At 46.3% G+C, this 12225-nt stretch overlaps 1 protein-coding gene across 1 annotated transcript in view; it reads left to right on the top strand.

Annotated features, from left to right (window-relative positions):
- Positions 1–12225, top strand: part of LOC144153872 (glutamate receptor ionotropic, kainate 2-like) — a 234313-nt gene that overhangs the window by 102541 nt on the left and 119547 nt on the right. The window contains exon 6 of the mRNA XM_077685610.1: positions 7514–7672. Within this exon, the coding sequence (XP_077541736.1) occupies positions 7514–7672 (159 nt within the window). The remainder of the gene's footprint in view (positions 1–7513; positions 7673–12225) is intronic.

Here is a 12225-nt window from a genome sequence, read left to right on the forward strand (position 1 = left end):
ACACGATGGCGACGCCGACATCCGAGTAGGCAGACCGCTTGTCACACGACGCCGACAGCGACAGGAATACGTCTGCGTATCGAAACTACGCGTGGGGTGGCTAGCGCGCTGACCGAAGACGCCAACAATGCCGATCGGCTGAACGGGCGTCGGGAATCGATCGGGAAGCGAAAGCTGCGGCCCGACAACAATCGCACCGCAATGAATGCACTCGTTCTGTTATTTCCTAGTGTATAATAAACATGGTGAGGTCGATACAGTTCATACAGCTCAACACAAACGATACGTATTTCGGCTTACGACACTTCGGTTGTTCGCTTTGGTGTCAATTGGTTTCCCGGAGTTGCAAACTGCATGTCCGTGCGCCACCATCAACGCCGGAAGAAAATATAAGCTCAGTTAAGGGCAGAAGAGGAATTATGGAAGATTTATACGGTTATAAAGAATCAATATCGAACAACGCTTTTAGTGTAAAGCGTAAAAAAAAAGCACGGCGACCGCTATTCCGCCCGGGCGAAATCGCAGTCTCAGCCGAAACAGTGCTGTTCCGAAGTGCCGTTCTATAAAGCCGAAGCAAGGCTTTATGGAACCTTACTGCGGAACAGTTATTCAACAAATGTTCAGTTTGCCAGCGACGAATCCTTGAAATCAAGTAGAAAACATTCAAGGGTGGGTGTCTATGTAGTATGCAGGTTATTTTCGCGGAATCCCCAAACGTTTTTTTTCTGGAGTATCTGTTTAGCTTTTCAAGGAAAGCTATGACCAGCTCTTTATTTGATAATCTGTTGCCAGTGCCTGTTCATCCCCAGCCTTTCTTGTGGAATCATAACAACTGTTTTAGATCGTGTCAAGCGTATGTGCGTGCCATGAAATGCCAAATGTTTTTTCTTTAATCTTCATTCGCAAACGCTTGCAGTAAAATATGTCTACGCAAAAAAGGGATATCGATTCCTTCGTGAGACAATTGCCTGTTGTGCAATCAACGAGACACCATTGACCATTGTTTTGGGCTGTGCCGTGACTCAGTGTTTTTTTCGCGACGTTCTGCAACGAACGCTAAAAAAGGACATTGACACCACACCACCCACTATTCCGTTTTTGCCATTTCAAGAGGTTAATCGGGTGCTATGAAGTTTGTGTTCTGCAAGGATTGCTAATCTTGTGGAAGTGCCTCATGATTGATCGGCATGCAGAATCCCCTAGACCGACCATGTGCGGCCCAGAGGGATCCACCGGAGCGGCTGCATCTTTTGGATGCGTGCTTCTGCTTACCGCAGTTTATAGGTGATACCACTCTTTTTTTAGACTGGTGTGCCCGCTCTTCGGCGTCGTGTCGTCTGCTACGGCGCTCCGCTGCGCCTCTCAGCTTGCAATAGCTAAGGGAGTTCGCATTCGAAGGATGTGAGCCGTGCAGCGTAGAGCCGTAGCAGACGACACAGCGGCTTCTTCCCCCTGGTGCGGTCAGTGCGCATGTGCCAGCTGTATCCGATTCTCGCCACTACTCGGCGCCGGCGCTTCGCGGAGCGCAGCATTCACGCGCTCGTCATTTCCCTTCAACAGTGGACCCCACTGTACGTACTGACTAACACATTTTGAGGCGATTTTTTAGTCATTTGCTCCGATATTTTAGACTGCCATAAGTACCAAGACATGTCGTAGCGGAGAACGTTCTCTTTTCACGTGATTTTTTGGCATGGTGTGGAAGCGTATATGTCCCGCCCCATTCCTTCCATCTGCTTTTCCAGCCGTAAGCGGATTGGAGGATTCATAATGAAAATGATAAAAAAAGGCCCGAACGGAACGCAGAAAATCAGACCTCCCCATCCAAGAGCGATGCTTCGCGCAGAATATTCCAGTAGCAGACGACGCCCGCAACCGCGTGTTCTTGTAGACGTCCCCGAAAAGCGAGGCATCATGGGCAGTCACGCTCACGCACTGCGAGGAGGTGGACGAAACCAGGGAGAATCGCGGCGCGGACGAAAATGCGATGTTTTGATTTGCAATGGCTCGACTAAATGCTCACTCCTTTCGAAAAATTCTTGAAGGAGGGGATTAGTAGGAAATTGATTTACCTGAAAATGTGAACACCCATGTATGGGCAAAAGGTCTTTCGGGGCCCCTTTAGGATTCAAAAATGAAACTAAAGTTACCCATGAGATGTGCGATGTTCGGTGTTTGTACTAAAATGGGTGCGTTTGGGATAGGTCAAAAAAGCCCTCTTACGCATGCGACCAAAGTTTGGGATAGGTCAAAAAAGCCCTCTTACGCATGCGACCAAAGTTCAGGTGTCTGAACTTGCGCAAAAGTTGGCCACTAGAAGACACTGAGCAGTGGTACTGTAACGTTTGCTTGCAATGTGGGCTTGATGTAAAAAAAATACACAGGAGCTTGCACTCACGGGCAAGACTTGAACGACGAAGCTGTTGTAGGTGAGCATTGCAGGACACATAGTTCAGTTTCAGAATCGTTGTTTAGTTGCATAGTTGCGGGGCTAGGAACCGCCGTCATATGCATCGAAGAGATAGTCGTTGTCTTCGTGGAGAGTGGGGGATGCAAAGTCATCCTCAGCATTTAAGACCAGCTCTTCGTCATCGACTAGAGGCAGTGGTGGCGGCATCTTCTAGTCGCCTGTGCAGGTATTGGCACACTCAAAGCCATGCCTCCAACCATCCATAATGGCTTCTAGAGAATGCGGCGGCCGCGGTGACCTCTCTCAAGGAGGGTGTCTTTTCATGTTTAGCATTAGCGCTGGAGTTGGCTGGAGATATTTTTTAAAGGCGGTAGTCTTTCTTGGGCTACCTAAACGCAGAAATTTTGGTCTGTCTGTCTGTCTGTCTGTCTGTGACTTGATTCAACCACCCGGCCAAACTAAAATGCATACTGTGAAATAGTCTTATATACTCACAGCCAAATGTGAGCGTCTAAGCACGGTTTATATGTTCGTACTTGACAACTTTGCTGAACACGAAGGAGACATTACGCAAATATAGGACCGAAAGTTAATACACAAGGGATATTTACAGTGTTCCTTTATACAAAAAAAAGTTCATGGATGCATGGTTTTTCGATAGCAAATGATAAACTACATCTACTGCAGAAAACCGCCGCCTACTGTTACCCGCGCCACCTCCTGGCGGCATATGAGAAATCACGCGGAAACAGCAACGAAAGGTTCCACTATCTCGGTTCCACGTTCTGTTTGGAACGCACGTGGAGCACGGCAACGCGGTTCTATAAACTTGAAGTCTGCCGCCTCGATTCACGCGCGTCTCCGCCGTACTGCAGCGCTGGCATCGAGGAACCCGGCCTGTAGCAGTGGAACGCGGTAAATTCAAATCGCTTTGAGCAAACCTTTAGTGTGTTTACCTTGGGATGAGCGCGACAGAACAGGAACAGCATGAGAGGTGAGCGGGAAGGCAAAGGGGGCATTTCCTTGGCATATGTCTAAAAAGACTATCGTCTTTTGACGACATTTGCAACGAAAGGAGCAGATACGCGGCCACTTTTTTTTCTTTTTTAACTAGAGCCACTGCTTGAGCCGGATAATCGGTGGTCATAGCGAGGCAAGCGCTCACGAGCGCTGGGAATTCTCTTAGTATTTTTTTCCTGCAACGGCAAACTTGCGGCTTGGAAAACAGTGACGCTGTTAAAATGCAGACCACGGCAAAATCGATGTATGATCCCGCCGCGGTGGCTGAGTAGCTAAGGCATTGTGCTGCTGAGCCCAAAGACGCGGGTTCGATCCCGTCTGCGGAGGCTGCTTTTCAGGTGTAGACAAGGAGCGAAATCGCCGGCGTGTCGAGATTTCGGCGTGCGTTAAAGGTCCCCAGTTGGTCAAAATTAATTCAGAGCCCTTCGCAAAATAGTTAACGCTTATAGCTTTAGCGCGTAAAACACCAAATGAAGAAATAATTTAAAATGGGTTTGCAGGGATGTGCGAGCGCATTTTATTTTTACGGTAGCTCGGCATTAGCCAATTTCGAAACGGCCATATCCTAAAAAACCGCAATTCGGAGTGTGTATACTACATTCTGTACTACGCAGCTGCTCCGTGGGCTTGATTAGCTATATGACATGTCCTAGCTATATGACTAGCTATATGACATGTCCTATATCTATATAAAACTGCCTATAGAAAAGTGTCCTTGCCATTTTGCCACCCCCTCCCCCTTCCCCCCCCCCCCAAATAAAAGAAAGACGTTAACAGTGTGCACAGGGTTCAACTACAAGAACAAAAAATCAGAGGCCAAGTAGAAGCCGGCCAAAGCACTACATTTAAATATTAAAACTGCGGCTTTTGTTTGACGAAAAGCCGCCGCGGTGGCTCAGTGGCTAAGGCGTTGCGCTGCTGAGCACGAGGTCTCGGGTTCAATTCCGGGCCGCGGCGGCCGCTTTTCTGATGGAGGCGAAAAGCAAAAACGCCCGTGCGTACGACATTTCGGTGCACGTTAAAGATCTCCTCGTGGTCAAAATTAACCAGGAGCCCTCCACAACGGTGCGCCTTATCGCCTTCGTTGCGTCGGCGCGTTAAACCCTACAATCAATCAAAATCAATTGTTTGACGAAATGTGCCCTCTGCTGCATCGCGGGAGGCGTCCCCGAGCCGAGCTCCGTCACCTCCGTCATGTGAGTGGTAGCGCTGTGAAGCGAGCGGCCAGCCAATGTTGCTCCCTTAAAGATGACGACAAGAAGCCGAAGGCAAAGTTAACCTGTTTACTGCATGGCCAGAGTTGATCCGAAGGAAGACAAGAAAAATGCCCCGGTGGGAGAGGTTACAGTACAGGACTGGAGCAGAGTGACAGCATTGATTCACTGCTCAAACAGGAATGAACGTCAGCGCCTTGGGGTCTCTATTTTGTACCGAAAGCTTCTCTTCCCCATTACCCCTTCCTTTTCCTGCCCCAACCACCTTTGTACCACTACCTCAACCCATATTTCCACCCCCCCTTCCCTTTCTCTCCCTGCGATACATATGTGGTGCAGGCTGGGAACATCTTTCCCTCTCACAGTCACCTCACCTCACTGCTCAAACAGGAATGAACGTCAGCGCCTTGGGGTCTCTATTTTGTACCCAAAGCGCTAACGGTCAAGCACGCGCTCCCTGTGGTTTTTGCACATGGCGCGATACGGTATAGACACACACAACGCTCTTTTCAGAGTTCGTGAGGGGTCGCTTAGTGGCGCACGGTGAGTCCGAGAGAGGGTAGAGGGACGGTTTCTCGGCGGCGGCATTCGCGTCCTTCGAACAAGTCCCTGCTTGCCTTGTCTGCCACCGCCTAAGTTTGAATCTTTCCGAAATTTGAATAGCGGATCACTGGCGATGCGCAAGCGATCCGGACTTCCCAGGCATATTGCGGCTGGTTGGGATCCGTTGGCTTTCGCGGCAAGCCTGAGCCACCGACACAGAACCACCTACCCAAAAGGCGCAGCACGTACTGGAGACTTCACCACATAGCAGAGCAGCGCTGCACGACGCTGGAAGCACTGCGGCGCGCTGATTCGTAACACCGCTCTCCCTCAGTGTTGGGATGTAACCACCCCTCAGCTGCCGAAGTTTGTTGTAACCTAGCGCTGCGAGTGGGACATTAAGTTTCTTTTAAAAGAAGTTTTGTTTACGTTGTGATCGTTTGAGATCGCAACGGTCCATTGTGACTGCTGTAAAACTTAAGCTATTTCAGGTGTATTACGGATGTTCCCGTACAGAAAAATACGAGGCAGAAGAATTCATCTGTGATTAATACCTCTAAACCAATTCATTCTTAGGTCTAAAAGTATCAGTCGCCCAAGTCATACAGACACCAGTTTTCTTGACGTTTTGATTACTTTACCGATAACCATGCTAATTGGTTAGATTACGAATTCCTCTATACCGGTGTGCAGTTTGTGCACGTGTGCGTGGGCACGTGCTGGTAGGTGTACCAGGTGTACATGCTTGCTTTTCCTGTGGCCTTGCAAAACCAACGGCGCATTTGTGACATATTGCAGAGCACTGTAGTGATGGCAACCTAGAAATTCAGTTCTTTAAAACTGGAATCAGTAGCGACAGAATGCTTCAAATCAAACCATGTCCGACGCCATAATTATCTTTGGAAAAGTACTATATACACGTTTTAAGTGCGAATGCACTTCTTAAGCGAGCCTGAATCGTCCGCCGCCGTCGTCCGCATAGCAACAGCTGCGGGTGCGCGCGCTCCTCGTCTTCCTCCTCGTCTTCCCTAGCAACGGGGGGAGATGGGCGCGCGCTACTCTCCTCCTCCTCTCTCCGCTCAGTGACTGCGGGTGTTGGGCGCCTCCTCTCCACTTCGGGCGGGAGAGCTGTCGCTCGCGTAGCGGGCGCTCCGCATTCCGACGCGTGAGGGCGCTCGTGTAGCCCTCGCCGTAACGGCGGGCGCTACTCTCCTCCTCCTCTCTCCGCTCAGTGACTGCGGGTGTTGGGCGCCTCCTCTTCACTCCAAGATCACGATATCCACCGTAATCGCGCAATCAACAACCGTGCATTCGCACTTACACACTCTCCCCCTCGGGGAAGTGCGAGGGAATTTTTTTTTCCAGAGTGCACAGTGATAATACTTGCATTTTTAATGGTGCAATGCCAAAGAGCGCCAAAGAGCGCCAAAAACAGATGGTTACCTAGCAGAGAATAAAAAGGGAATACAAAAATCGAGCAGCCACACACACTAAAAACAAATAAATAAAATGACGATGGCTGGCGTAGAGAGCCAGGTTGTGGTTATGCGTGATACGAAATAAGATTTGGAAACTTAACTTCTGATAAATACTTAAAAACGTGTTTCATAGAAACCATTGGTTCATCGCCTGAAAACCGTGATGGCTAGAGTGGGATTGGTCGTCGGTAGATTTCTGGGAAGTGTTCGAGTCGTGTGGTGTGGAGTGCCCTACATAAAATTGGTATGTGAACTACGGATAGGATTTCTCCTTACCGGCTGCACAGAAGTCTTGAAGACCCAGTGAGCAAGTGTGAATGTTACGTAAGTGTGGCCTATTGATAGCCTCGCGAAGGCTACTTCCATGTGTCTGCCTTGTTTGTCTGTTATGTATACAAGTGTGAAGTTTGTTACCTGTTGCTGCGTCCCACACTTGCTGCCAAAATTTACGCAAAGCCGTCCGTACCAGTGGTTTCCAACCGAGGTAGGGGACACACGGTTCATCTAGGCTGCTGCGTAGAGCGCTACCATCTTAAAGCATTGTAGCTACCTAGTCCCTGGCCTAGGTTCTCATGACCCTATCTCGAACGGCCGACTGCGGAACGTTTCCTCGAGCATTCGTATTCGTCTATCTCGCTTCAGATGTGTTTGGTGCGCATGCGCGCCCATTATTCAGGGCTACTCCAAACTCAAGGTTGAGAAGGCGTTCCTCCTTTCCCGAGTATGCAAAGGGCTACCAGTAAAGAAATTGGCTGGTGTCACGGCTAAACGGGACAAATGGTGTACAGCTGCTCTAACAAAAGTGACATGCTGCCTCGCCCTCCCCCTCTCGTCTTCTCCTGCTCCAGACGGATGCTGCCATGCTGTACGACGCCGTGAAGCTGTTCGCCCTCAGCCTTATCCAGTGGAACGGAGGAAAGGATGCCGCGTTTCCTCCACTTGACTGCAAACAGGACACGGTCTCCGATGACAACAACAACGCCGAGCTCATCGCAGTCATGAAGAAAGTAAGAATCTAAAGGGTTCATTTACAACGTCCTCTCCTCTTAAAAAAACATCTTTAGAATCATGAATTTTTTCAAGAAACATTTTTAAAACTTGACATATTGTATAAAACTTCTTCGTAGCGCTCATGAGGTGGTAGGCGGATTGCGGACTGAATTCTACCAAACAGAAACTTGTCGTTCTAGCACGTACCACATACCACAGTAAAATATCATGGCGTATGAGGAGAATATTTGAAACGGTTATTTTTTAATCTTTTGCGCGTTTTAAGTGCTGTGCTATGGCTACACCTGGTGGAAAGATGCAGATTTATTTAGCCGAACAGAGAATGCTTAAAGTTCCCAGAAGATGGCGTGCGGATAAAAAGCTATATATATATATATATATATATATATATATATATATATATATATATATATATATATATATATATATATATATATATATCAGAGTTTGAAATGGGGGGATCGTTGAATGACGCCCGATAGGCAGTCAAGAAAGCCAAGAAGAGCAAAGGGGAAAATGTCTTACGTCATTTTCTCTGACTTGAAGCAGATAGATTTTTTTAAACAATGAAAGAAAGTGAAGCAAAAATGCCCGCCTGGCGGAATCCGAGCACACCAGGGCATTTTTCTCAACTTTCTTTCTTGCAAGAAAAAATATATCGGCTTCAAGAAGAATAAAATGACCTAGGACATTTTCCCCTTTGCTTTCTTGGCTTTCTTCACTGCATACCCTTATTTATGTCTTCATTCAACGAAAGCTTCATCTCCCATTCTGATTCATTATATGCATAGTGAGAGTCTCTGTTCTGGCAGTCTTATTGCCATAGGTAGCTTAAGAGGCTTCAACGCTGGTCGACCGCTCCCGACATGTCGTGGACGCTCGGCTCACCACCCGGGGGTTAAAAAGAAGGTCCCCTTCACCCCGAGCAGTCGGAGTGGCACTGAATACCAACCCCAAGCACAGGGAAAATTTACCTTGTTATAAATACCTTGTATTCGATCCTCTCCATGTTATACTTCAGTAAGACAGCTGACATACGGAAGTACAATATGGAGAGGATCGTATACGCTGTAAAGAACGGAGGTAGCCAGAAAGCAGGGAAGAGGCGTCTTGGCGTGGGGAAAAATCAGATGTATGCACTTAAAGACAAGCAAGGCAATGTCATCACAAATAGGACGAGAACGTAGTTCAGAGGAGATAGATATCCAACCACTAACGACATAAGAAGTAAGGAAGGCTTTGAAAGAAATGAAAGGGGGCAAACTACCTGGCGAGGATCAGGTAACAGCAGACCTCTTGAAGGATGGCGGAGAAATTGTACTTGAAAAACTGGCAAACCTGTATACGTAATGCGTAATGACCGCAAGTGTACCGGAATCTAGGGAGAACGCGAACATCATTCTAATCTATAAGAAAGGTGACATGAAGGACTTGAAAAATTACAGCCCCATCAGCTTGCTGTCAATCGTCTACAAGGTACTTACCAAGGTAATCGCGAAGAAAATTTCTGCAACCTTAGATTTCAGTCAACCTAAAGAACAAGCAGGGTTCCGTAAAGGCTACTCAACAAAGGTCCAAATTCACACGATCAATCAGGCGATAGGAAGTGCGCTGAGTATTCTGAACCCCTATATATAGCCTTCATACATTATGAGAAAGCATTTGACTCGGTCGAAACTTCAGCAGTCATTCAGGCATTACGGAACCACGGTGTAGATGGGCATTATGTAAGTATATTAGAGGATATCTACAATGGGTCCACAGCTACCATCATCCTCCACAAGGAGAGCAGCAAAATACCTATAAGGAAGGGCGTCAGACAAGGAGACACAATCTCTCCGATGTTATTCACAGCATGTTTACAAGAAGTATTCAGAACAATTGGATTGGGAACAGGTGGGAGCAAGGGTTAATGTAGACTGCCTGAGTAATCTCAGATTTGGTGATGACGTTTTCTTGTAAGTAACTCGGGGGAGGAATTGCAAAGCATGCCTACCGCACTGGACAAACAGAGTCGAACCGTGGACCTGAAAATTAATATGCAGAAAACTAAAGTAATGATCAATAACCTCGGGATAGCACATCGATTTGAGATAGGTGTCGAGGACGTGGGAGTAGTAACCGAATATATCTACTTAGGCCAAATTGTGACCCCGGATCCCAACCATGAGGCAGACATAATTCTTAGGATAAGAATGGGGTGGAGTGCATTCGGTAGGCACTCTCATATAATGAATGGCAGCCTACCATTGTCCCTTAAGAAGAAAGTGTATGACCACTGCATCTTACCGGTACTCACCTACGGGGAAGAAACTTGGAGGCTCACTAAGAGGATTCAACTTAAATTGAGGACGACTCAGCTCTCAATGAAACGGAAGATGATAGGTGTAACATTAAGGGACAAGAAGAGAGCGGAGTGGGTCAGGGAACTAACGCGTGTTAAGGATATATTAGTAGAAATTAAGAAAAAGAAATGGACGTGAGCAGGGCATGTAATGCGAAGGCAAGATAACTGTTGGTCATTAAGGGTAACAGAGTGGATCCCTAGAGAAGGCAAGCGTTGCAGGGGGCGGCAGAAAGTTAGGTGGGCAGATGAGATCAAGACGTTTGCGGGGATAAATTGGTCGCAGTTAGCACAGGACAGGGGTAATTGGAGAGTAATGGGAGAGGCCTTTGCCCTGCAGTGGGCGTAGATAGGCTGGTGGTGGTGGTGATGATGATGATGATGATGATAAATACCTAAAAAAGTGGAGGGGAGAACAGCCCCGCCGGGAGCGTAGCGGTCATCGCACCAGACGCGTATTCTGGAGGTTGTGGTTCCGGATCCCACCCAGCGAGAATTTTTTTCCCCTCCGTTTCTTTCTTAAAAAATATATGCGTCAAGAAGGAAAAAATGACCTAAGACATTTTCCCGTTTGCCTTCCTTGGCTGCTTACCGTTATTTCTTATTTCTCTTTCTTTCCCTCTCTCTCTCTCTCTCTGGATATATATATATATATATATATATATATATATATATATATATATACAGGGTGTCCCAGCTATCATGCACCAAGATTTAAAAAAAAGTGTAAAGGCTTAACTCGAAAGAAACCAGGTGCATAATGTTTGCAGTACTGTCAAGAAGCGGACAGTATTTTTTCCTTTAATGAGACTTAATTAACTAATTGTAATTAATTATCTAACTCGAGAAATACTGTCCTAATCACTAAAGTGTCAATGAGGCACTTGTAGGTAACCACTAGGGGCATCTAACTGCGGTATTGTCAGCGATGAACTAATTGCGTACACATTTATTCTGACTGATAAAGGAAACCCGCGAAATATGAAAAATACCACGTGACGGCGCCTCCGCGCGCACCGTAAAGCAACGCCCTCAAACAGGCTGCCTCTGAGTTAGCCAGAATGAAATAGACAAAATAAAGAAAGAAGAAATCGCGACTGAGTTTGTTCCTTATCTGCACACGCGTCCCTCGAATCTTGCTGCTGCTGCTCCTTCCATGCATGCTATTATCAAGGTGATGCGCTATCTCTTCGGGCGGGTAATACGCGAAGCAGTTGCTTTCAATCAGCTTTGTCTGGGGACGCTGCTTTACAATGCGCGCGTAAGCGTCGTCACGTGATACTTTTCATATTTCGCGGGTTTCCTTTATCAGTCAGAATAAATGAGTACGCAGTTAGTCGTCACCGAAAATAGCGCAGTTAGATGCCCCTCGTGGTTACCTACAAGTGCCTCATTGACACTTTAGTGATTATGGCAGTATTTCTCGAATTAGATAATTAATTACAATTAATTAATTAAGTCTCAACTAAAAAATTACTCTACGCTTCTTGACAGTACTGCAAACATTATGCACTAGGTTTTCTTCGAGTTACGCAATTTCTCTTTTTTTAAATCTTGGTGCATGATAGCTGGGACACCCTGTATATATATATATATATATATATATATATATATATATATATACGATAGAGAAGTCAAACTGAAAAACATAACAACATTTATTCTAACGTTTCGACCGGGGGCCGGTCGAAACGTTAGAATAAATGTTGTTATGTTTTTCAGTTTGACTTCTCCGGTCGAAACGTTAGAATAAATGTTGTGATGTTTTTCAGTTTGACTTCTCTATCGTACAGCTAACCTCATAGCCAGGAACCTTTTCTCTTAACTATATATATATATATATATATATATATATATATATATATATATATATATATATATATATATATATATATATATATACAGAAAGAAATGCGGGCAGTCCACAACGCCAAAGAAGGCATAGGGGAATGGTTGGACTACATTTTTTTTTTACCGTTAGTGAAATTATATATATATATATTTTTCATATTAATTGAATCGAGAAAGAAAGAAAGAAAGGAAAACACGCGCCCAGAGTGGGGACCGAACCCACGCCTTTCGATTAGATCTCGAATGCCTTACCAATTCGGCTATCTGGGCGACTGTGTTCTGCTTCACTTTCTGGGGTATTTATATTTACTACAAGTGTATCTGACGCTTGAGGGTGGTAGCCAGCGCCACTCA

This window comes from Haemaphysalis longicornis, unplaced genomic scaffold (genome assembly GCF_048455015.1).
Source record: "Haemaphysalis longicornis isolate Haplotype H1 unplaced genomic scaffold, Haemaphysalis longicornis Haplotype H1 scaffold_9, whole genome shotgun sequence".
Taxonomy (NCBI): Eukaryota; Metazoa; Arthropoda; class Arachnida; order Ixodida; family Ixodidae; genus Haemaphysalis; species Haemaphysalis longicornis.